At 38.5% G+C, this 26465-nt stretch overlaps 1 protein-coding gene across 9 annotated transcripts in view; it reads left to right on the plus strand.

The window, feature by feature from the left end:
* The window catches only part of DDX6 (DEAD-box helicase 6), a 31647-nt gene continuing 5559 nt past the window's right edge, over positions 378-26465 (plus strand). For 2 of the 9 annotated variants that reach the window (XM_018059704.1, XM_018059708.1), the window contains exons 1-12: positions 980-1066; positions 4043-4512; positions 7534-7597; positions 8472-8576; positions 16359-16488; positions 17357-17503; positions 19219-19313; positions 20681-20803; positions 21219-21347; positions 22371-22487; positions 23727-23790; positions 26011-26112. In XM_018059704.1, the coding sequence (XP_017915193.1) occupies positions 4313-4512; positions 7534-7597; positions 8472-8576; positions 16359-16488; positions 17357-17503; positions 19219-19313; positions 20681-20803; positions 21219-21347; positions 22371-22487; positions 23727-23790; positions 26011-26112 (1276 nt within the window). In that variant the 5' untranslated portion in view covers positions 980-1066; positions 4043-4312. The other 7 variants (XM_018059701.1, XM_018059707.1, XM_018059702.1 and 4 more) reach the window with 6 other exon arrangements.

The following is a 26465-nucleotide window of genomic DNA, read 5'->3' on the forward strand; positions in this document are numbered from 1 at the left end:
TAGAATATGAAAAGTAATTATGGGAACAAATACATAAATATCTTTCTGATGAGGGTCAGGCTGGGGAAAGAATTACGCTTGGTCTTCTAGTTCATTTCCGTACAGAACTCCTATTCCCATCATAACTGACTCTAGCAGCGTTTCCTTCCTTCTGGGGAGGCTCGGCCTCCCTGGTTCCCTCTCTTTGAGGATTGCCCTTTAGTGCTGAGAAAGCGGGGATCGCTGCTCTAGTCTCCCACTTCCCTCTCCGAGGCTCGCTTTCTGGGTTCCTGCCCCGGTCGCACCCCAGCTACCCAGCACCCCACCCTCGCCCAACTTTCCCACAGCCTTCTCCACCCCTGCCCCCGCCCGCCCGCGCACAGCGCCCCCTGGCCCCCGCCCCGCGCTCTCCCCGGGTTCTCCCTGCTGCACCCGTCCCGGCAGGTCCCCTTTCCTGTCCCCACACCCGGGTGCGTGCCGGCGCCTCCGGACCACTGGTTCCGCGCGTTCCTGGATGGAGGCGCGCCCCGCAGGGGCTCGGACGCGGCCCCCTTGGACCTGCAGCAGCCTCCCTGGCCCGCGAGAGATGTCAGGTCAGTTGTCTCGTCCCCGAATCGCTACCGGGTCCTTGGTCAGGAATAAGCAGATCCTCCTCGGGTCCCAAGCCCTCGACTTCCACTTTGGGGGGGGACTCTTCCCACCCACCATTCCCGGATCATTTCTCCTTAGCTGTGGAAAAGGCAGTTCTCCTTTCTCTTTGAAGGGATCCATATTTCCCTTTCAACTTCCCCTCCATTTCAGCCCCCGCAGGCTCCCCGTCGATGGAAAAACACTGCCCTCCATTTTCTCCTGAGGAAGGCTCCTCGGCCCGGATTTCTCCTGACGCGAAGCGACGGAGGCCGAGGAGCCGCGACGGGTGCAGCAGCGGCAGCTGGGCGCTCGCCATCTTGCGCGGAGGAGGAGCCGCGGCGGCCGCCATGCGGAGAACGGGTGGGGGGGCAGTCGGCGACGGAGGGGGCGGGGGAGCCGAGTTAGCTCAGTCCGGGCGGCGGCTTCGGCGGCGCCTTGAGAGCGGGCAGCGGCGGAGGTAGGGCTGGCCGGCCCGGGAAGCGAGCGGGCGGGCGAAGGCAGGCCGGCCTGAGCGGCCCCCCGAGCGGGGGCGGGGCGGGGGCGGGAGGAGGCCGAAGCGAGGGGCCGGGTGGGGGCGGGCGGAGGTTTCCGAGGAGGAAGGAGCCGCCGCCATTTTGGGAGCTTCGAGTCAACAATAAAGGACCGAGGGTGCCGAGCGGGAGTGGCCTCGGTGGTAGGACTCGGGCCTGAGCCGCGGGGAGAGGGGTGAGGTGGAGGGGTGGCGGTCTGCCGTGTCGCAGGGGCTGCAGGAAGCCCCCAGGCTGGCGTGGGGGGCGGTCTGAGGCGGAGGCCTGAGGCCTGGCCGGGCCTTGGGGAGGAAGGCGGGCGGCGGGCGCCAGCTGTGGGGTGGGGACGCCGGGAGAAGTAGCATAGAGCAGTGTTGTGCCCGGCGGGGTCCGGAGGAAGAGCGGGAGAATTCCTCAGAGGAGCTTTGTGGGTGACGAGGGAGGGTGGGACCGTAGGGGGCGGCAAGGACTTAGGGAGATGGTGGAGGTTATAGGGTACGAGGCGGCCCTATAGGGGGCGGCAGGGATATGCTGTATCGGAGGGCTCAGTTTGGAAGAGGACCGACTGCTTGACGGAGTAAGGCCTTGCAGGTCGATAACGGGGTGATTATGGAGCCTCCGAATGTCGGAGGAAAGAAGGGGCTGTCGGACTTAAAGGTTTCTCTTTTGGGGGAGTCCCTATTGTTTCCTAGCTGGGGAGCTGGTTCTCTGCTCTGGTTGCGCAGATGCGATTGCAGGGCCCCAACCCTTTTGTGTTTATGGGCCCAGGGAGCTGACTTGAAGTGTGTAGGGGTTTTGGAGGGGGATATGAAGGGGAGGGAAACAAGAAATTATTTGCTTGCAAATCAAAATCATTAGCTTCTTTCCTTTATCACTCACTCCCCTTTCTCTTTCTCAGTCCCCTTGCCCCTTCAAAATAGAACAGTCACTCCAACTTGCAGACCGAGCTTAGAGAAACTGCGCTGCATTTGCAAACAAAAGGTCTTTTTGGAGATGACGAGACTGTTTTGGGTGTGAAACTGTCAATCGCTAACTATGGTCTGGGAAGTGCTGTAATTAACTCCGCTAGGGTTCCCTCCCAACTAGTCTTTTTCGTTCGAATTTTTGAAAATGTAGAAATACAACTTGGAAATCTAAATTGGGAATGGGTAGGAGGAATATTTATTTTCCTGAGACGTAAAGCTGCAGTGCAGCTTAATTAAGAGGGGAGCAGTTCTCACATAGTCACATTTTGGCTCTAGGGAGATACGAGGTCTTATGTGCATGATGGACAGTAATATTACCATTTAATCTTTAGAAGTTGCCCTCTTCATCCTCTTAGTGCTTTGCAAATAAGTAATCTTCAGGTGTGAAATAGGTGATATCGCTGATCATATAGAAACCTGTCAATACAGGAAACCACCTACTACCTTGAACTGAAATTAGGTGGCTGTTAACTACCCTGCTTAAGAGGTCAGTCAGTTTCTGCATGACTTCAAAATATACAGCTTTGTGTATGTGATAATAAGGATTTGCTTTTGAGCAACTTTATTTTCGATTAAAAAAAAGACATCAAAGAGAATTTAAAATTTGTATTGTTTGAGAAGCTTTGGTGTATGGCAGAAGGAACAGTAATTAATTAGCTACTGTATTTTCGGTAAGAAATATAAAGGTGTTAACACACCAGAGTAGGCCTTTATTCCCTCCCACCCGCGGTTGTGAAATTAAGGTCTTACTTTTTAAAAAACATAATTTTATTTGGGGAATAATTTTTTAAAATAACTTAATCAGTACTCTGGGTGTCCTAGAAAGTTTGATTAAAGTTAGTAATGTCTTTATTCTTTCACAGATTTGTGTGTGTGTTTTTAAAGCACAGGTAATTTCCTCATTGGAAAAGACCCTAATGCTGGGAAAGATTGAGGGCAGGAGGAGGGGGGGCGACAGAGGGTGAGATGGTTGGATAGCCTCACCGATTCAATGGACATGAGTTTGTGCAAACTCTGGGAGATAGTCAAGGACAGGGAAGCCTGGCATGCTGTAGTCCATGGGGTCCGTGGGGTCGCAGACAGTTGAGTGAGACTTTGTGACTGAATAACAATTTCCTTTTTGTGGGGTGTTGGGTTTTTTTTTTTTTTTTTAATTAAACTGCTACTTCAAGTTGAGACATACTTTTGAAAGAGTTATATTTTAAAATGTAACATTTATGTAGTAGTCAGACTTAAGTAAGATAGCTAAAGGTTTTCTTGGCTGTTTTTTGAGCAGAAGATTTTGACATGTAGACGTATTTATGTCCCTTGACTGCTTTAGTTATTGTTTTTAAAGGGCAAAAACTTAGGGGGAAAAAGAAAGTGTAGTTTCTTCAGGTTTAACTTCTTTGGTTGAAATTCATAAGGGCATACATAATGCTTTTCTGAAAGCACAAAGTGAAATCAAAAGCTCAACTCTTCAAGGATTCTCAGTTGTCAGAAACAGAAAAAAAAAATGAATGAATGGTTTTGCCTTGTTCCTTTGTAGATTTACATTAATTAAGCTGTGCCATTCTTCATTGAGTTGTAATGCAATTGAATGTAATGAATCATTGACTTTTAGAGGTGGCAGGGACTTTAGAGAATTCTTCCGGGAGGAAACTGAAGGGAAGAGATTATCATCTGACAGCTAATGCTAATTTAATCACAGTATTGTTCTACCTGATATTTTCTGGGTTGGTTTGAACTGACAGTTTAAATGAGATCTGTCTCAGTGCAGGTTTGGTTTTTGAAGCAATTCATTTTTTTCCCCCCTCTTTCCTATCCTGGATAGTGATTTGATCTACATGCAGCTGTATCCTTAATTCTTTAAAAGAAGAGAGTGCTTATAAAGGAGTTCTTCAAATGGAAACAACAAAGGGGTGTTTTTTTTTCTTCAAAATTTACTGTGTTTGCTAATTTAACTTTTTTTCTTTGTTTCAGATTGAAGTGAGATTCAGATACATAACTCAACCTTGTTAGAGGGCTTTTTAAAAAATAAAGAGTTGATTCCTGCATGAGAGCAAGTTATTGCTGCTTACCGTTCAGAGACTTACAGGTGCTTGCCTGCATTGCAATAAAGGACTCATATATTGAGCAAGACTTATATTTATCTCTTCGTTTTGGAGAGCCTAATAAACTGTTATTACAGTTTCTCTACTGACTTTCAAAAGTTTTGAAGTTTGAAAGAGACATCTTTAAAATTAATACAGCATGAGCACGGCCAGAACAGAGAACCCTGTTATAATGGGTCTGTCCAGTCAGAATGGTCAGCTGAGGGGTCCTGTGAAGCCCAGTGGTGGCCCTGGAGGAGGGGGCACACAGACTCAGCAACAGATGAACCAGCTGAAAAACACCAACGCAATCAATAATGGCACTCAGCAGCAAGCACAGAGTATGACCACCACTATTAAGTAAGTGTTAGAATAAATAATAAACACACTTGGGGGACCAAGGAGATATATTTTGCTACTTTGTTGTTGACTACTTTATGTATACCGTTTTAGTTTAACCATTTTGATTTGAATAGAGGACAGTTGACTGTTTATGGTCAGTAGGTATTTGTGATAGAAGAATGTCTCTCTGTCGTAATTAATTCAGGTTTGTTAAGTAACAAACATAGGCACGGATAATATATATTAATTTTTTTCATAATGAGCTCAGATTCATCTTGTTTTTGCCAGTATGGCTTTTTTTCTAGTGTGATAACTTGACTTTATCCTAGTTTGAATGGCAGTTAAAGCCAATCAAAGACCTGTCCAGCTTTCTGAACTTCAGAGGTACTCAGAAAATTTATCCATAACTTTTTTTTTAGTCTATGACACTTTGCTTTTCTGTCCTATTTTATTTATTTTTAAAATACGCTTTCTCCTTTTACGCATACACAAATAATTAGCAGTTTATATCATAGGGAACTCAGGACTTCAAACAGTTTGGAACACATCTCTGAATAGTCCCAAACCTCTTTGAAGACTTTTAAAAACTAAGAGCCTTATTTTACTACGGAATATTTTTCTTTTAAATTTGAAAGCATTTAGGCTGTCATCTCAACTGATCGACTTCACTTTGACTTTTCACTTTCATGCATTGGAGAAGGAAATGGCAACCCACTCCAGTATTCTTGCCTAGAGAATCCCAGGGATGGGAGAGCCTGGTGGGCTGCCGTCTGTGGGGTCGCACAGAGTTGGACAGACTGAAGCGACTTAGCAGCAGCAGCAGGCTGTTCTCTTTAAGTGTACACTTTAAAGTATGTGAATGGTGACTATGATTCCAAAGAATCAGTTTAATAGAAAATTAAGAATCTTGACCCATTTGGTATTTGTGTTTGTTAAGAATCTAGCTGTGTAAGTTGATTTAACCTCTAGAAATGTGATGAAACTCAAAAAGTGTGTGTTTTATTACAATCAAAGTCTTTTCCATGCTTAAAAGAAGCATTTACTAAAGAAAAATAGCCCAAATTTTCAGCAGAATTCATTTGGTCACTGGGAGAATTGACATTAATGCATATTATTATTTTTGAGGTGAATAATTAGAAATAAAAAATGTTTTCTAAATTGCAGTTTGTCTTGACAAAATATGAATAGACTAGCAACAGTTAGTCTACTTTTAATTTGAAACATAAAGCTGCATTATTCCATTTTGAGAGCATTTTCTGCTTAAACTCTGATTTGAGACTGCAGTGGATTTTGCCTTTTTTTTTTTGCTCTTCTTAGATAAATAGCTTTTTTCCAATTCTGTGACTCTTTAAATTTCAGTTGAAATACCATCTCTTCTGTGAAGACTCCTGGATCCCATGTCTCAGAGATAGTTAATACCTGTCTCTGTTAGTTAATCTCTCATTAAAAAAATTTTTAACTTTCTAAGATGATGAATTTTTTTGTGGGAAGATTTTGCGTTGTATCGTCTGCATCTTTATCCACTGTTTAGTGAATTTGACAATGTGACAAGCTGTCCTACTAGGATGTTCAACTGAAAATGCTCAGAGACTTTGGTGTGGTATTATAGACTGGGGTGAAAGGCTTTAGAACTCTTGGATTTGGTGGCAAATAGTTTCCTGTGATAGAGTATCTTGGATTATGTGGGATGAAGCTTTAAGTAAAATACGTCCTTATCTTCCTGAATGAATACTCGAGATGTTTGGGGGGGGGCTTTAATTATGAGCTGTTATCATTAAATCAGTGAAAATTTAAAAGACAGTTGAAAGCATTGTCTGCTTTATTGACAGTCTTTTTTTCTGTTAGATGCTTTGGATATTATATTACTTGAAGTTTTTACATGACCAAAAAGAAAATTTTTTATGTTTTCTTTGTTATTTTCTTTCATGGTTTCAAGCATCCCCATTAAAGAAGATTGAGAGATGTTTTTTATTAACAGCTAATTTTTCCAGGCACTGTGCTGCATGCTTTATAGAAGCTATTTTATATAATTTTTATCTGTTTATATATGAAAGAATGGAGATTTAGAAAAGTAACTGTTGCAGGGTCACAGAACTGATACATAGAAGAGTCAAGGCTTGAGCTGAAGTCTGAAACTTTATAGATTCTTTGGTTTTAACTAGTCACCGGGAGCTACAAAATCAGATGCCTATAGGGGACTGCCAGAGAAGGCAATGGCAACCCACTCCAGTACTTTTGCCTGGAAAATCCCATGGACAGAGGAGCCTGGTAGGCTGCAGTCCATGGGGGTTGCTAAGAGTCAGACACGGCTGAGCGACTTCACTTTCGCTTTTTACTTTCATGTGTTGGAGAAGGAAATGGCAACCCACTCCATTGTTCTTGCCTGGAGAATCCCAGGGACTGTGGAGCCTGGTGAGCTGCTGTCTGTGGGGTCGCACAGGGTCGGACACGACTGAAGCAACTTAGCAGCACCAGCAGCATAGGGGATTGCCAGATGAGAGGGGACTTGACCTATTTAAAGGCATCAGGTGCTTGATTTTAAACTCCAGTTACTAATGCCTTTCAAACTGTTGCTATGCAGAAATTTGGAACCAGTGTTGCTGCTAAAGCTTCACCACCACCCCCCCACCCCACCACCCCCCCCCCGCCTCACAAGAAAATCCAGAATCAACTTTATACAAAATATCCTAGTTTTGTAATGTTGGCAACTTTAAATGAAGCAGTACTGTTTAGGTCAGACAAAACACATGGGTTACCAGTTTTGAAAACAGTTGAACTGTATACAACATGCTTCTCTTAAAGAGGATGGATATCTTTTTTCCTTCCATTCTTGATTTTTTAAGTTCTCCCTAGATTGTTGTGCTTTGTAAGAAAGAGGATTTTTCCTGGATGTTTATCTCTGTTGTTACCTGTATTCTTAAGTAAATGGCAATACATTAGTGTGCTTTTTAGAAATTATCATCAAGATGAATTACCTTTGTATTTTAGAATAGTAATGCAGTGAACTCTGATACTTCAACTTTATTGTATTCTCTCTAGACCTGGTGATGACTGGAAAAAGACTTTAAAACTCCCTCCAAAGGATCTAAGAATCAAAACTTCGGTAAGTTGGTTGTAACATTCAAGTGGAAAAATGATGTGGAAACTCTTAAAAGTGAAGTAGTTACTTGATGATGACAGTAGGCACTGTATGTTTACTCTTAAGTAAGTTTAAGTGGTTGAAATTGTATAGCTTATATATGATTAATTGCCAAAAATTTCCACTATTTGGAGGAATTGGTAATAATGTGTATCCATATTAAATGTGTTTATACATATGTGTATCTTATCTCACTTGTGGAACACATAGTTTTAATGGCATTTTCTCAAAAGTCTCTTTTATTTCTGGAAGTACAATAAGATTCAGGTTAGGTTTTATCCACATTTTGTTTGTGGATGAAAAACTGAAGTTGAGAGGTTAGTTCTCTTAGCCCAGCAGTGTCAACCAAGGGTGATTTTTGTCCCCTCGGAAGCATTTAGCAATAAATTATCACAGGTGAGGATATGCTACAGGACAGCCCCCTTAGAGCAAACAATATTCTGGCCCAAATGTCAGTGGTGCTGGGCTAGAAAAACTCTGGTTTAGACTAGGATGTTTGTAGGCAGTGCATGGTAGAACTAGGTTTTGACTTTACATCTTGTGGTTTACAGTTCACAGCATGGTACTTACATAGAAATAACAGTATTCCATCACTCCCTGGAAGAAAATGACCACAGGGTGGCTGGTCTTTCCCTAAGACATAGTTTTTAAATGGCTGATTTGTGTTAGAGTGGCTGTTTTTTGGAAATACTTGAACTGTAGATTAGGACAGAGAACTAATCTGCATATATATTTTTAAATAGGATAAAAAGTTAGTCTCTCAGACACTTTCTTAAACATGGTAATTACTAAAGGAACACAGTTGTACTTCATTCTTTTGATGTTTTTGTTTGACCAGGATGTGACCTCCACAAAAGGAAATGAGTTTGAAGATTACTGTTTGAAACGGGAGTTGCTGATGGGAATTTTTGAAATGGGCTGGGAAAAGCCATCTCCTATTCAGGTATATTTCCCCTTTTTACCTCCTATGTAATGTTATGAATTAAGTGTCGCTTACTTTTTGATGGTTTAGTGAACCAGTATTGCTCTCCAGTGTGTGTGCACATGTATGTATGCTTGTACATGAACACACACTTTCTGAACCTTAAAAGGGTAAGTTATAAAATCATGGCACTTCGTCTCTAAATGTTTCACTATATATTTCCTAAGAATAGGGATATTCTCTTGAATAAGCATAGTAGAATTATGTTCAGTCAGTTTAATGCAGTATTTCTAACTCGTCTGTCATTTGTAGTGTGATTTTTAATTAGGTCCCAAATTTTGTCTTAAAGTATTTTTTTTTCTTCTGTACAGGACCCATCCTAGGATCAGATATTGCATGTAATTGTTATATCTCTTTTAGTAGTGAGTTTCCCATGCTCTTTTTTTTGGGGGGGGGTGGGGGGTGTCTTTTATGACATTGACATGTTAAAAATAGAATTCCCTTCCTTTTTTTATTCCAGTAGAACATTTTTCATTTTGAGTTTGTCTCCTGTTTCCATGTGATTTGATTCAAGTTATGCATTCTTAGCCAGAATACTGCAGAAGTCACTTTTGGAGTTACAGTGTTCATTTATTCCAAGCATGATTTTAATTTGGTTACCCTTTCAAATGGTATCTTGATTTTTATATTACATAATTCTGGCCCTGCCCCCTCCCCTTGAAACTTAAAAACATTCTGTGGGGACCATTTAAGGCAATGCCGATATACTGTTCATCAAAATTTCCCCCTAATTCCTCCTTGATGTATCTGTATATTATCAGTGTTACTTATAAATTCCTTTTTTATTAAATGGTATTTTGTGCTTGAATTGTCCCATATTTGGCCAGTGTGAGCTCCTTCAAGCCAGTTCCTTTGTTTTTGTAATGTGCCTCTTTCATTTTTTCCTCTGATAAACTATTTTGTAAAGCAGTTTTAAGTTTATAACAATTGAGCATAAGAGATTTTTCATAAATTCCTGCTGACATTCATGCAAGGTTCCCTGATTATCAGCATTCCCCACAAGAGCAGTTTTTGTTAAAACTAATGAACCTGTGTTGACATTATCACCCAAAGTCCGTAGTTTACAATAGGGTTCGTTGTTGATATTGTGCATTCTGTGGGTTTGAATAAATGTATAAAGACATGTATCCACCATTATAGTATCATACAGAGTAGTGTCACTGAACTCTGTGCTCTATCTTTTTACCTTTCCTTCCCCCTTCATTTTTCTTGAGCACTTCCTTTTTGGTGGTATATCATGATGCCAAGCTTATCAGTACAGCTACGCTTCCCCAGCCTCAGAATCAGCTGTTTCTCCAAAGAACTCGGATTCCAGTTAGTTGGGAATAGTATTAGAGACCAAGATCTAAACACTAGGTGTACTCTTTCAGTGGAAAGAACAAGGAAATATATGTGTATATATACACACATGTATGTAGACCTATATACAAATTTGATGTGTCTTTTGTCTTCACATAAGTTGAAGCTATCAAATCCAAGCTGTACTCAGGACAAACTCTGTGACATCATTGAGCACTTTTTCATTGAACAACTATGTGACAAGTGACTTAGAAAGTGTTAGACCCTGAGGGTGTTACGATGAACAAGATAAATAGGGTTTCTGCACTCAGAGTCTGATGGAAAGGACTGCTAATTACACAGGTAATTTCAGTGTGGTATAATGGGCACATATATGTAGACATTAGGAGAAATGGAACAACCTGGAAGAAATGATCCATGTTCCAAGTGGAGAACTAGAATAGTGATTGCCTAGGAATGAGAGTGCCTTTGTGGACAAGCTGGAAGAATTTTGTTGTGGTTGGAAAAAGTATGAAGATAAAGTTATACCTCATTAGGCAGTCTGAGTGCAGAGACCAAAAATATTTCGGAATTTGCTTTTTTATAATGTACCTCCTGTTAATCTGTTTTATCTATAGGAATGAAAAGTTTCATGGGTTACTTTCCTACTGAATCATTCCACTTTGTAACTCATACTTAGCAGGGTGTGTGGCAGCTAATAGGCCCTCAGTTGTATTGTTTTGATGAAATTATGAGTAACAGATGTCTGTAGGTGAACTTGGTCTAGAGAACTGTTTGAGAGTACTAGCTTTGCATTCAGGTTGCCCAGGTTGAATCCAGCTCTGCTGCTTTCCAAGTTGATTATTTGAGATGTCTCTAAGCCTCAGCTTTCTAGCCTATAAAGTTGATACAGCAGTGTATACCATAGGGTTGTTGTAAAGATGAAGTGAGGCAACTCATGTTAGTATCCTTAGTACAGTGGCTAATAAGTCATAAATGCTCAATAAATGTTACAGGTTTTTATTTTATATAGTAGTTTATCAAAAAATATGGCTCATTTAGCAGACTTAATTCTTGATGGACCCTTAACATCTCATGTTTCACACCTTTGTATTAAAATTTTAAATTCACTTTGTTATTTGCATCCTGTTTGATATAGCATATAGGCAAGTAACTCTCCAGCCATTTAACCAGTCTACCATATGGCTTTTTCTGTAAAGTAGAAATTAACTCCCTCACAGGATTTTTTTTGTGAGGACCAAATGTAATGTACAGACATACCTCGTTTTACTGTGCTTTGCTTTATTGTATTTTGTAGATACTGCATTTGTCTTTTTGTTTTTTAAACAAATTGAAGGTTTGTGACAACCCTGTGTTGTCAGATAATGGTTAGTATTTTTAAAGTATTTTTAAATTAAGGTATGTATGTTGTTTTTTTACACAAGGCTAATGCACACTGAATGGACTAGAGTATAGTGTAAGCGTAATTTTTGTATGCCCTGGGAAACAAAAATATTTGTGTGACTCACTTGATTGCAATGATAGAAATGAATCTGTAGTGCTTCAAAGTGTATTTTGAAATAGCAAGCACGGTATGAATCTAAGGTATTATATATACCTGAGACTGCCATTCACATTGACTTTTCCTGTAGTATTGCTTTGTCTGAGAATCCATGGAAAATAAAAGATAACATGTTTCTTAGACTCGGTGTAACAAACCATAAATATTAGGACTTAAGTAATGAGATTCTTTAGTGAAATCCAGCCTCATGACTGGCATTCTTCTACTGTTTTTATCTACCTTTTCTCCTTACTTATTTTCTTGTCATTGTTTTCTCCCCCCCCCCACCGCCAAAATGTGTCTGTTGTGTCTTATATAGTACTTAGTTTTACCATGTTATCCGGGCATTTTTTTCCCCCTCCAAATATAAAAGCCTCTTGATGGGTGTCACCTCCTTTAGAGATGAAACTTGGTTGCACTTTGGGTATGGTATAAGATTATTGGAAAATTAGGCACTTAAAATCTTCTTTTGAGAGTATATAACTTTACACCGACAAACTGGAACCAGATACACTACAGATTGGTTCCACACATCTTTCTTTGGTACAGCCATCTGTGACTCTAGTTCTAGGTCTGAATGCTATGCACAGTAACATAACCATGCCATTTTAAAGGCATAGCTCTATAGTAACAGGCTTTTTTGGTGTACCTAGGAGTCTACTGTTTTATTCTGTTAAACATTGCAAAACCTTATATTAACTTGGAGATGATTGAAAGATGACAGCTCTTGCTGTTGCCAGACTTTGGGCACAACTTTTGAGGACTTTATAGATAAGAAGGTGATGGAATAGCAGGTAGTTAATTATTGAGAGAAAAACAGAAGTTAACTTCTGTTGGCAACCAAATTTCATATCAAGTTGGGAATCTCATTATTTTGAGGAATTATTCCATTAACCAAGTCTAGTTTAGTCATTTATCAAATTTATAGTTAAGAATTAGAACATTCTTAATTCTTTTGTAATTCATTCCTCCTGCTAACACGGATTTACTATGGCTAAAAGAATTGTTTTCCTAAATTCTCAAAAATGCATGTCTTCATTAGATACTGTGGTAAAACTGGAGTATATTCCTTAGGCTAGAGATAACTATTTTTGAAATTACTGTCTTCCATCTCCTTTTTTTTCTAGGGAGCAGTAGATACCTTAATCATAACTGCCTCCGCAGTATCCATTTTGTTCTCTCTGAAACCAAGATTTAAGTTCAACTGACCCTAGGAATTAAAAAGCAGTTGGTGTCTCCATTTAGCTGCGGAAGTTGGCTAGACTATCCATCAGGGACTGGAGAGAACGCAGTTCCTCAGAAAAAAGTTTAGGGTGCTACTAAGAAAGGGAAAGTGTTGGTCTTTCAGTCATGCGAGACCCCATGGACTAGCCTTCCAGGTTCCTCTGTCCATGGAATTCTCCAAGCAAGAGCACTGGAGTGGGTAACCATTCCCTTTTCCAGGGGATCTTCCCAACCCAGGGATCGAAACCTGGTTTCCAGCACTGCAGGGAGATTCTTTAGCATCTGAGCCGCCAGAGAAGCCCTGAATGCTGAAGCTGCAGCTCCAGTATTTTGGTCATCTGATGCGAACAGCCAGCTCATTGGAAAAGTCCCTGATGTTGGGAAAGCTTGAAGGCAGAAAGAGAAGGGGGTGTCAAGAGGATGAGATGGCCGGAGGCATCACCGACGCAATGGAATGAGCTCTGGCAAGCTTAGGGAGATGGTGAGGGATAGGAGGGCCTGGTGTGCTGCAGTCAGTGGGGTCACAGAGAGTCGAGCAGGACTGGGTGGCTGAACCAACAGCAAAGAAAGGGAAATGGATGCTAGGGTTATTAAAGCACAATAAATACATACTGGCTCAGTCCCTAGACCTTACAGTGGAACTGGAACACGGACTTTGGAGAGCTAAAGTGTCAGAATCAGACATACCTTTAAGTTCGTGGGATTTTTTTTATTTTGGGTTTTTGTGTTCTGGTGGTGTTTTGTTTGCTTGTTTTTTGCCTTAGGGTATTGGTCACAGAAATACAAGTTTACACATTTTAAGTAATGCAGTTCAGTGGGTTTTTTTTTTATTCAGTTGTGCAGCCAATTACTACAGTCAGTTTTAGAACATTTTCATCAAAAAGAAACTTAGTAGTTACCTTTCTTCTCCTTGCTCTGAAAGTGAAAGTGAAGTCACTTAGTCGTGTCCGACTCTTTGCGACCCCGTGGACCGTAGCCCACCAGGCTCCTCCATCCATGGGATTCTCCAGGCAAGAATACTGGAGTGGGTTGCCATTTCCTTCTCCAGGGGATCTTCCTGACCCAGGGATCGAACCCAGGTCCCCCACATTGCGGGCAGATGCTTTAACCTCTGAGCCACCAGAACCCCTCCTCGCTCTAAGCAACCACTAATCAACTTTCTGTCTGTATGGATTGACCTAGTCTAGACAATTTCATATAAATGGGATTATAAAAAACATGCTCTTTGTGACTCAGCTGTGGCTTTTTGACTTAGCATATTTTAGGATTCATCCATATTGTAGCATGTGTCAGTACTTTATTCCTTTCTATTGCTGAATAATATTCCACTGTATGGCTATACCACATTTGGTTTATCCATTCTTCAGTTGGTAGAGTTGTTTCCACTGTTAGCTATTATGAATAATGCCTTTTTGAACACTGATGTATGTAGAATTTTTTGTGGAGGTATTTTCATTTCTCTTGGGTATATATCTAGGAGTAGAATTGCTGGTTCATATGGTAATTTTTTATCTTTTTGAGGAACTGCCAGACTATTTCCCAAAATGGCTATATATTCTACTTAGTAGTGTATGAGGTTCCAGTTTCTCTTATTTGCAGACCTAAGTTCAAATCCTGATTCTAGCATTTCTTGCTTAATCACCTTGTGCAAAACAATATTGAGGATCCATTTTGCCATTTGTAAGACAAAAAGTAACCTAACTTGAAAGGATATAATTAACATTAAGTATCTAAGTGTAGTACCCATCACAGTAAGTTTTTAAAATTTTTAGCTTCCTTCCTCCTTCTCCCTGGCAGTTCCCCATGACTTCTCTTGAGTTTCAAAGCTGTCTGAATCTGGCTTGAATTTTCTCACTTCGAATTGTTTAATTTTCCTAGCAAACAGTGGTAAGAGACAGTGAATATACTGAATTCTCTGACTGCTAATCATAATAGCCACCATATGAGAAAAAGTACAGTGCATCTTAACTTACAGGCTAGCTAGCTTACTTTGTTATAGCCCTATCCTTAAACAGTTTCTGTTTCTGTGGAACATAAGTCCTGTCAAAGAGCAGAGAAACAGAAGTCAGTGGCCTTTAAGCCATAATGTAAACCCCAAAAAGGAATTAGGATACCCCCAATCTAATTCTGTCCTGTCTGACTTCACTGAGATATCTTATCCTTTTAAAGGACCTGACTCAGGAAGTCACTGAGAGACTAAAGTCTTTTTCTGCTGTCAGACTGAGTTGTATACTGGTAACCTGTTCAAAAACCATAACAGAGATTGAACCCATGTGATAATTGGCCTTCGGGACAACTGAAGATTAATAGAGTTGACTCAGAGTTGTGGCTTAAGGGATAAAGAATCTCCCTGCAAAGCAGGAGCTGTAGGAGACATGGATCCCTGGAGGAGGAAATGGCACCCCACTCCAGTGTTTGCGCCTGAAAAATCCTGTGGACAGAGGAGCCTGGCGGGCTACAGTCCACAGTGTCACAGAGAGTCAGACATGGCTGAGTAACACATGTGGTCAAGCAAGGAAGGATTTAAGACCAGAGGGTCAAACCAAGGCTTTCTTCTTTGACCTGCTTCACCCTACATAATAAGCAGACTGTTCAGTGCTGGCTGTCGGAGTAAATTAACAGAGTGTTGTCACTGAACTATTTCCACAGTTGTTCTGGCAACAGTGTTAGTTATTCTGATTATATGGAACCCATCTGACCCCTATGATTGGGGTTCTAAAATAAGTGTCATGGTAGGAAATGAAAGTCATGATGCCTATGACTTGGGTATTTCTCCAGTAACAGTTTTAAATTGCTAGAGATATTTGTTTTGGTCGTTAGCTCAAGCATAGAAAGAGCTAATTACAGTGATTGTGAATATTTTTCCTAATTTATTTTTCTAATTTTATAGTTGTAGAAATTAAAATTTTTTAGTTTTAGAAATAGAAGTGTTCTGCTTCCTCTGTTCATACCTGTTTTACCTTTTTTAATTTCTCTCTGTGTATGTGTATTTAATATTTAGTAATTGTTGAGAATCCTTTGGTATTGTCTAGGAAATTTGCCCTAATAAGAAATATTATCTTCTGCAAAACACTCATGTCTGCAAAACACACGAGTAAGCCAAATTTGAAAACGAGAAGTCAGGGCACATCTCAGGACAGAAGTTGGCTGCGAGACAGACATTGGTCATTATGTAATACAATTTTAAAAAAAGATAGGACCCAAGACTAAACTTTTCCATCTGAGTCCTGTTTATGTAGGAATAAAATTGTCCAACCTACAATTTTTCACTGTGGTCAAGTTGGTTTACAAGTCTCAGAATATCATATAGTCCTTCTTTTGAATATTGTTTGTGCTGTTTTTTCTTCCAGTTTTTAATTGCGAAATGTCCTTCGCTTATTTTCCCCTGTGTGTTTATTGTGTCAGCCCAAGTTCCTCCTCTTTTTCTGTTGTTGATGCTCACACATAGAAACTCAAAGGTTTTTATTACTAAATTTAGTATGTATTTTATGAGTAGTTCTGATAAATGTAAGTTGATACTAATGGTGATGTTGACTGGTACTGCTAATTTATTTGGTCTTTACTTTTGTAAAATACTTCAATACCAAGGAACTTTGTATACTTTCAGTGTGTTTTAGAGAAGAACTCGCCTATGTACTGATTTTATTCACAAGTAATATGCATTGTTCCATCTCTTCTAGGAGGAGAGCATTCCCATTGCTTTATCTGGTAGGGATATTTTAGCTAGAGCAAAAAACGGAACAGGCAAGAGCGGTGCCTACCTCATTCCCTTACTTGAACGGCTAGACCTGAAGAAGGACAATATACAAGGTTGGTTTAAACTATAAATGCTGATTTAAATCTTGGAGCTGTGTAGAAGATATTACCATCTTTTCTCAGTTGGAACTTAAATCATATGAAATTAGTATTTACCCTTTTCACAGCTTATGGCCTAGTTGTCTTGTAAAAATGATTCCTAACTTTTAAAAAGATTTCTAGTTTTTAAGATTATTTTGCATATTATACAGTTACTACAACATTCCAGTGAGATAGGCAAAATAAGAATTATTGTCCTGTAGATAGGGAAAATTAAATTGTCTGAAATAGATACTTAAAACTATGGAACTGGAACTAGAATGTTTCTTGTGACAGCTGTGTCTGCAGAGTTCCTTGTAAAAGCAGGAACTTTTTCTCTCTGAAGCCTTGTGGCTTGGGGATTTTAAAATCTTAAGTAGTATGGAAGAGACACATTTCTGTAACTGTACCCAGTAGATCTATGTTTTCACCTCTAAAGCTTTTTGTAAAATTTTCAGTTTTTTTCTCCCCATGGTTTCTTGATCTATAATTATTTCTGCCATCTTCCTATTATGTTCATATGATATAAGTAGAACTTGGCAGCAGGAGTTTCCTATTTGGGCATTTTGACTAGTGATCTCTTACTAAAATATTAATAAATTTTGAGTTAATAATTGCCAACTCAAAGAACCCTTTAAGGCTTTGTAACCAGGAAGAGTAGAAGAATTGTATAGCATTGTTACTGAGGAAAAGTCTAAATCTGGTACACTATAATAGGTTCTTTTTTGAAATTTATTCATTTGAGTGTCTTGATTACAAAGGGCAATATTTCTGTAGCTTCTTAAACTCTTAATATATGGCTCCCCCCCCCGCCTCCTTTTTTCTGTTTGTTGATATTTTCCAGCAATGGTGATTGTTCCCACTAGAGAACTTGCTCTACAGGTCAGTCAAATTTGCATCCAGGTCAGCAAACACATGGGAGGGGCCAAAGTGATGGCAACCACAGGAGGAACCAATTTACGGGATGACATAATGAGGCTTGATGATACAGGTAAGAAATGATTGGATACAAGCTGGCTTGCTGTCTGTAATTTGACACACAAGTGTTTCAGTAATTTATTAAAATTGTTTTTAAAATAGGGAACAAACATTGCAGTAGAAAAATGAATAAAGGAAATGACCATTTCAGTCAAGAAGAAAAAAATTATTTTAGTTATTGGAAGGATATTTAACCTTACTTGTAATTTTTTAAATTGCATATAAAAACAGTAAATTGATATTGTACCTATCTAATTGACAAGATTAATTAAGATTGGAAAGGCTAATTAGTAATCCAAAATCACTGCAGATGGTGACTGCAGCCATGAAATTAAAAGACGCTTACTCCTTGGAAGAAAAGTTATGACCAACCTAGATAGCATATTCAAAAGCAGAGACATTACTTTGTCGACTAAGGTCCGTCTAGTCAAGGCTATGGTTTTTCCTGTGGTCATGTATGGATGTGAGAGTTGGACTGTGAAGAAGGCTGAGCGCCGAAGAATTGATGCTTTTGTACTGTGGTGTTGGAGAAGACTCTTGAGAGTCCCTTGGATTGCAAGGAGATCCAACCAATCCATTCTGAAGGAGATCAGCCCTGGGATTTCTTTGGAAGGAATGATGCTAAAGCTGAAACTCCAATACTTTGGCCACCTCATGCGAAGAGTTGACTCATTGGAAAAGACTCTGATGCTGGGAGGGATTGGGGGCAGGAGAAGGGGATGACAGAGGATGAGATGGCTGGATGGCATCACTGACTTGATGGACATGAGTTTGAGTGAACTCCAGGAGTTGGTGATGGACAGGGAGGCCTGGCGTGCTGCAGTTCATGGGGTCGTCAAGAGTCGGACACGACTGAGTGAACTGAACTGAATATGCATTTGTGAAGAAATTTGTTGTCTTGCAACATAGGGGTATAGATTGATACAATCTCTGTGGTGGGCAATTTGGCATTATGTTTCAGAATTATACATGTATGTTTTTAATGATCTTTTTTTGAAGAAGTAATTGGACAAATGCAAGGTTGTTCACTACAGTGTGGTTTGTAGTACCGAAAAACGAACAATATCAGGGAAATTTGGCTAAATATATTGGGGTATAGACTGAATGGAATGCCACATAGCCATTAAAGAGTGCAGCTGATCTGTATTCATTTTCATGAAGAGTTCTCCATGATAACATTATTTAGTGAAAAAAAGAAAACAGCAAGAGTTGAAATCCATTTAGTTATACATTGAATTTTAGTCAGGATTTTATATATGATTGTTACTTGATTAGTTTAATTACTATATTCTTTATACTGCCTTGTTAATTAAAAATGATCATCTTACTTGATCCTGTTACAGTCTTCTGCAGACCATTGATCTATTAATAGGTTAGAGGCAAGCTGCTGTATCACGACTGAAGTGACTTAGCAGCAGCAGCTGTATCAAAAGTTCGGCATACTTTTTGTTTTTCCCTGGGGGTTTCCCTCAGACAAAGAACTATGTTCCTTATTTGGAACAGGTGAATTGGAAAGCTGTAGCCCACTGCATGCAGAGGTGAAACTAACTGGTATTCTCTAGCCAACTGAAGATGAGATGGAAATCCATATTCTAAAATACATCTTGGCCTCTTTGTATTATTCCTACAGCAGTGTTTCTGATAAACTATGTATGTGATAAACCTTTACTGTATCCTTTTTGCCCCAACTAAAATTAACGAAAATACATGTTTTCTAATCTTGTGTAGTGCATGTGGTGATAGCTACCCCTGGAAGAATCCTGGATCTTATCAAGAAAGGCGTAGCAAAAGTTGATCATGTCCAGATGATAGTATTGGATGAGGTAACATTTCTTTCATTTGGAAACATACCATTCTGTACTGATTTGGCTTTGTTTATAACTGCCAATGAATGAAGGATAACCTCTTTGTGTTTAAGACCTTCTAGTAAATTCATTACTCTTGTTGGTTTGTTCAAAATAACTTGCTTCTAAAACATGTTTTGCCTTTTAAAAGCAATAGATGATAGGTGTTTATAGGAATGATTCAGCCTTGTGTCTTTTTCTTAGGGAAGTCAGATAGTTTATTTTTATTTTGCACTGAGAAGTCATTGAATAACCTCAAAGCCAAGGCCATTCTACACCTGTCTTCATTCTGTGATTGATCTTAAAAAGCATGTTAAAAAAAAGGCATCTTAAAAACCCCTCATTTAACATACTCAATTTGGTATTGTTTGGTTTTTTGTCTCTGTTATATGTGTTCTCTCACCAGACTATAAGTGCCTTTTGAGAACTTACTCAGCTCTGCATTCTTGGGACCTAGCAAGCAAGTGTTTTATATGTATATGCAATCAGTGTTGATGTTTTGGGTTTTTTAATTTTTAATTGAAAGATAATAGCTTTACAGTGTTATGTTGTTTTTGCTGTACATCAGGCTCCAGGCTTCTCTCCTTGAGCACCCCCACACCCCCCAGTGTTGATGTTTTGAAATGAAGTTATTTTCCTATTTGGTCTGTTTTAAGATAACTGGATCCATTTCCTCTTGGTCTAATTTGAAACAGGTTTTTATCTTTGAGTAATGAGAGAGCACATTTATTAGTGACTGTGTTAGCACTAAGTGCTTTACATGTTTTTTCATTGAATTTTTACAACAATCCTATAAGGTAGTTAGTTATCCTATAAAGTAATTCCTACAATAAGAAGACATCTTGATTTTTAAATTGTGGAAACTGAAATAGAAGTTAAGAAACCTCCCAACATAGATAATAGCGAAGGAAGCAAGTTTTCTGTTTGTGTGTGTGAGGGGGTGAAGTAGAAAAGGATAGCTTTTATTATTTGCCAGGCAAAGGGAAACACACCCTGCTTCTGCCTCAAAAAACTGTATCCCTGACAAGTTTTAAATACAGGTAGTTTAATGCTGTAGCCTGTACTTCTAACTATTATACCATAATGTCTCTTTAATGGAAATCACATTAAAATTTTTTATGAGAATAAGGATTATGTCTGTCTAGGATTTTTTTTCCCTTAGATCAGTATTACAGACTTTCCCTTTTTTTGTATCACTGAATGTGTCTTGGTGCCTTTGGACTATATAGTGTTTACAGCCAGGAACATTCTGTGAACTCTCTTGCTGGAATGATTGATTCCTTATTAACAAAAAACCTTAGACATGATTTCATTGTGTTTAAGATCATCTTCTCTTTGTACTGCAGGCAGATAAGTTGCTGTCACAGGATTTTGTGCAGATAATGGAGGATATTATTCTCACGCTACCTAAAAACAGACAGATTTTATTATATTCTGCTACTTTCCCTCTTAGTGTACAGAAGTTCATGGTGAGTATAAATCTGTACTTAGAAGCAGTACCTTCCTGTTGGCCATGAGTATACCTTTATCCATAATTATATTACTAGTGTATATTTGATGCTGGTTTCAAGTTTTAAGATACAGAAGTATTTTGATTTTTATTTGTTCGTTAAGCTGGTGTCTGACATAGCCATTGATGCTAGATAAATTGATTACAGCATAATCTTATATTTAAACTACAAAATAGTAATAACTTAGCTGTATATCTGGACGTTAGATCTCCCATTTTATGGTAATGACAGATTATATATTTTAAAGAGAGCTGCATCCCTTCAATTAAGAGTTTATTAGAAAGACATGTATGAGGATATATTTTGAGTTAAAGTTTATTTAAAGAAATAAACTCTGCTTTAACTATAAGACTTTTTTTTTTTTCCCCTTCAGAATTCCCATTTGCAGAAACCCTATGAGATTAACCTGATGGAGGAACTAACTTTGAAGGGAGTAACCCAGTACTACGCATATGTAACTGAGCGCCAAAAAGTACACTGCCTCAACACACTTTTCTCCAGGGTGAGCCAGTTAAACTTCAACTGCTGAATGTTATCCATTCCTTAACCTCAATAAAACAGTTGTATCAGTTTTCTCATCATTTTCAGTGCAGGAAAAAAAAAAGTCCATGGTTTTTCCTAAAAGGTAGTTTCAGTTGTTAATCTGAAACTAATACTATATGATTGACAGGTCATAGGCACTTTTAATTTGATTCTAAAATAATTTGACCTTAATTACAGGTAATCCCATTATTCTCAGTAATTATAATTGTTCTGTTGTAAGTAGATCTGTTTTTGCAAGTTTGCCTACTTGCCAGAATTTTCTTGTCACTCTGAAGTCAGTACTCAAATGCTCTTTGAAGATGCATGTGAAAAATTTGAGACTTCATGCTGTTTATCCCTGCCCTCTTGTTTGAGCTCAGAAATGAATACCCTTTTCACAGTCTAATGCCACATTCCCCACTTTTTTTGTGCTTTTTTCTTGATTCCACTGTTTTAAATGGCTCTTAGGCATAGTGCTGACATGTTTGTTGTCCAGTGCTCCTAAGAAGAGATGATGTATTAGATAAACTTCATAAAGACCTGAGTTATCCAGTGATGTTGGCCATGAGTAAATAAGGTGTCTTTAAAAAAACAGTAACACGTGGGGTGAGTTCCCTCGTGGTCGGGTGGCTAAGACTCCACACTCTCAATACAGGGGATCTGGGTAGATCCTTGGTTAGGGAACTAGGATCCTGCAAGCCATGTGGTGCAGCCCGAAAAAACTCAGTAACATGCATAAAACCAGATTATCTGTTGACCCATTGATGAAAAAAGTTAAGAGTTCCTCACAGGAACCTAACCCTCTATTTCCCCTGGAAGGAGTGGTCATATATTAACTGTGCTTAACTGCAACTACTACTAAATGCGTAGCACTTAAAATTTTTATAGTTTTGCATCTCCTGTGTCATGAGATTATAACTCTTAGTGTTTTCAACATTTGTTTGTCAATATTTTATTTTCTTTCTAATGTCTTTTTCTTTCTCTCTCTCTCTCCTGTGCTCAGCTTCAGATAAACCAGTCGATTATTTTCTGTAACTCCTCTCAGAGAGTTGAATTGCTAGCCAAGAAGATTTCTCAACTGGGTTATTCTTGCTTCTATATCCATGCTAAAATGAGGCAGGTGAGTGTAAAACTTGTACTTGCATAGATTTTTTAAAAAGCTTTTTCTGAATATTTCTTGAATTTTGTTTTAATGCTCTTCCAAGTGCCCTGAGTTTAAGAATAAATTATTGTTCAGTAGGCAAAGGACCCTTCATTTTAACTTCTCTGGGGTAAGGTTTCCTAACTATAAACAGGGGTAATAGTATGTACCCTTAATTTCACAAGGTTTTAGGAAGATAGAGATTGTGTATGAATGAATAGTTTGTCAGTTGCCAAGCATAATAGAAATGTGAGATTTTATTCCCTTCCTTCCCCATAATCTTGGATTTGGGCTAGTGTTTAGTACAGTAACCACTAGCAACAGTGAACTGTTTAAAATTTAGTCTTCAGTCATACTACATGTCAGATGCCACTTTAGTGTGACTATCAGCCACAGTTTTGGAAGGTTTGTAGAAAGTTCTAGTTTATCTGTGTACCTTCTCAGGTTCATCTTTTTCTCTTTATTGTTTGCCTTTAGAAAAAGGATGGAATCTGTTTCAGAACTTGATTTAACAGAAAATAAATTCAAAACTATCAACATATTGTGTTTGTGCTAACGTTGTGAAATTTCATGATAGGAAAGCAGTTTCTGTAGTCTGACAGGTTAAGAACTTAATCAGCTCCCATATGGTTTTCAAAGAAGCTTATTGTCATGGATCAGGTGCCATCATATAGGCACCTAATTTTAAAATTATCACAGGAAATGATGTATAAAATTGAAGAGAATATTTCAGAGTGGAAGAACATTGCATTGAAAAGAAAGACCAGTTTGCCAGATGGTAGATTCATTGATTTTGCTTGAGTTTAGTGTGTTTTCATTTTTTTTTAACTGAAAAGTAGTTATTTTTCGCTTTTATATATAATAACTGAAAAGATAAGTAGTAGATGTTTCAGTTAAGCTAAACTTGTGGCATCTTTTATTTGAAACATTTTAGAAGTAAATACAGTGAAAATTGTCACTTAAAACCCACTCCTGCAAAAAAAAATACCTTTAAGAATTGAGATAATATGAATACATTTATATTTGTTGCTTGTTAATTCCCATGGGAGACTTTTTTTTTCCTACCTTTTGTTTTTAATGTATATTGAATGTGCCTCCTTTCTCATTCATAAAAACAAATTTGGATATAAAGAAACTGCTTGGGTAGGAGTAAAAAATGATGGAAATTTGGAGGCTTGTGTGAGTTGTAATCAAATAAACGCATTGCTTTATTCCTAGGAACATCGAAATCGTGTGTTTCATGATTTTCGAAATGGCTTATGCCGCAATCTTGTTTGCACTGGTAGGTATTTTCTATTCCTTTACCCATTGTTTTTCTTCCTAGTTGTGTTCTTTCTCTGTCCTGTCCTGCAGTGAAGCTGCTTACGTAGTCAGCTCCCTCTCCTACCATTTCTAGAATTTCTGAAGTTGAGAATGAGCTGTAGGTAACTTTTTTTTTTTTTTTTTTTGTAGTTAAAACTTTTGAAATCAGGTTCCGTACCTGAAACTGCAGAACACTTATTTTGGCACTCCTACCTAATCTCTGCCTATTAAACCAGTTTTGTAGTTTGTGTATTTTCTGAATAGTTGTAGCATGTAGGAATGAGTTCTATTTAGCATATGCAAAATGAATTATGTTAAGAAACTATGTTTTGGAAGTTTATCATGGTCTTTCTTTTGCCAGAATCAGACTAGTTTGTGCTCTGGTGTATTTCACTACATAAAGAAAAGCAGACTGGGGGTGCATGGGGACAGTTGGATTCAGTAGCCTCCTGTCTGTACACTGGGAATATAGTCTTAGTATTGCTACTAGGTTTATAATCTAAACTAGGTTTCTGGATAGAGGGAAGAACCTAGATTTTTGTTTTTTAATTTTTGAGCTATACACAGAGATAAATACAGAAATGCATGGGTTCTGAGGGCTGACGGTAGTTATATGCAGACTTTCAACTGAGACCCTAACTCCTGATTTGTTCAAGGGTCAGCTGTACAGACAAGTAGAAGGGTGCCATTTGCCATTAACCATTTCCTAATTTGAGAATGAAAAATACTTTTTCTTCCCCTAGAAAGAATTCGTAGTACTTACAGAACTCAAATTGTTACGAATTACTGCTGTGGTTACATGGTTTTATTTTAAGCATTAACTTGCTGAGGCTGCCCTCAGATAAGTTTTTGAAGTGCCAGTGCTTTCTTCTTGCTCATTTTTCAGAACTGTGGGCAAATACATCATTAAATAAGTACTGAACATTTATGTGTAACATGTATAAATACATACAAAGTACCACCCCTCTCAAGTAGTAGTTGTTTAATCGGAGATAAAAAGATGACATTAAGAACCTCGGGCTGGGCCTGCAAACTTTTTCTGTTAAGTCCATGTAGTAGATATCTTAGACTTTGCATACTATGTGGTCTCTGTTACAAGCAACTTGACTCTGCTCTTCTGCCTCAGTGGCAGTATATTTAACAAATGGCCGTGGCTATGTGGCAGTAAAATTTGACAAAAACGGGCATTGGGCTCGATCTCCAAGGGAGTAAAGGAGTTTGCAAGTGTGAGGTATATACATCAAATAGCCCTGAATTTTCATAGGAGAGGGAAATAACTAGCTGAGGTGATCTGAGAAGATATGGAATTGTAATTTATAGTCTATAGATGAGTTTTAGACTTGGATAAGAAGGAATATTTTGTTAGGGGCCTGGCATAAAAAGTAATCTAGAGATCGCTAAGAAGATAGTTTAAAGAAGTATAGTGGGTGAGGTTGGTATAGTCGAAGTTTTGAGATGTGTTACAACCAGAATATAGAGCAGAGGACTTTGAATGTCAATTTTAAATTTTATCTGGAGACAGTTGAAAATAACAAGTTACAAATTCAAACCAGTATATTAGAAATACTTGTTTGACCATCATGGATTATTTTGACGTGTGGAGCTGAGAAGTGCAGGGAAATCTAGTTATTAGCTTATTGAACTTATTGGAGTTGTGTCTGCATGTATTTGTCAAAGCCTAAATTAGCATAATAATTGTGGGACTGGAAAAAAGTAGAAGGGATAGTCTTGCATATTAGCTTACCTCAGACCTGTTATAAATCATTCAGCAGAATGGGATGAAAGAATTCTGAACAAAGTATAAATTACTGCTGGTAGATTGCCTCTTTTTTAAAGTATTCTGCCTTATGCAGTGAACTTTAAAAATAATTTATTAACTTTGGATTAAATACTTAAAAATAGAGTGAAGAAAATTATACTTGGGAGTTCGTTTGTGAGTGTATAAGCTTTTTCAGTCATCCTTGATTTGCACTGTGTTACCTCAGAGCAGTTTTTAAAACTTTGATACAACACTGGGAAAAGGTAACCTGTGAAGAGAAAGCTGCTTATGGTTAATGTGCATGAGAAATAATGCCAATAATTTACAGATGCTTTTGAATTACTGCATGAAGTGAGTGAAGCTTAGGTTCCTTTAGAAATGTTAAAGAGTATTATGACACCAAATTGAAAGATATAATGGAGCTTTGTTTTTGTTTTAAAGATTTGTTTACCCGAGGTATTGATATACAAGCTGTGAATGTGGTAATAAACTTTGACTTCCCAAAGCTGGCAGAGACCTATCTCCATCGTATTGGAAGATCAGGTGAGGAAAAGGAAGATGTTCTTTGTGGAAGTCTTTTGAGACGTTTAATCACTAAATTTTGTTCCTTTTGTGAAGTAGAGTGTGGTAGCAATTAAAATAGTGAATTTAAACTTGGTTTTTGATATATCAATTTCTGATTCTTCCAGAACATTTTTTTTAAGTTAAAATAACCTGATGCCTAATTTAAGATTTACAGATTAGAGCCTTACTTTTGTAACTCTGCTGTTTGTATTTTATACTGTGTATTTTGACAACTTTTGACACTATTACTTTAGGCTGCGAACAATGAGTGGCACTAAATAAAAACATTAATCCTCTGTGGATTTGCCACTTAGAGACTAGTGCTTGCACAT

Source organism: Capra hircus, chromosome 15 (assembly GCF_001704415.2).
Source record: "Capra hircus breed San Clemente chromosome 15, ASM170441v1, whole genome shotgun sequence".
Classification (NCBI taxonomy): Eukaryota; Metazoa; Chordata; class Mammalia; order Artiodactyla; family Bovidae; genus Capra; species Capra hircus.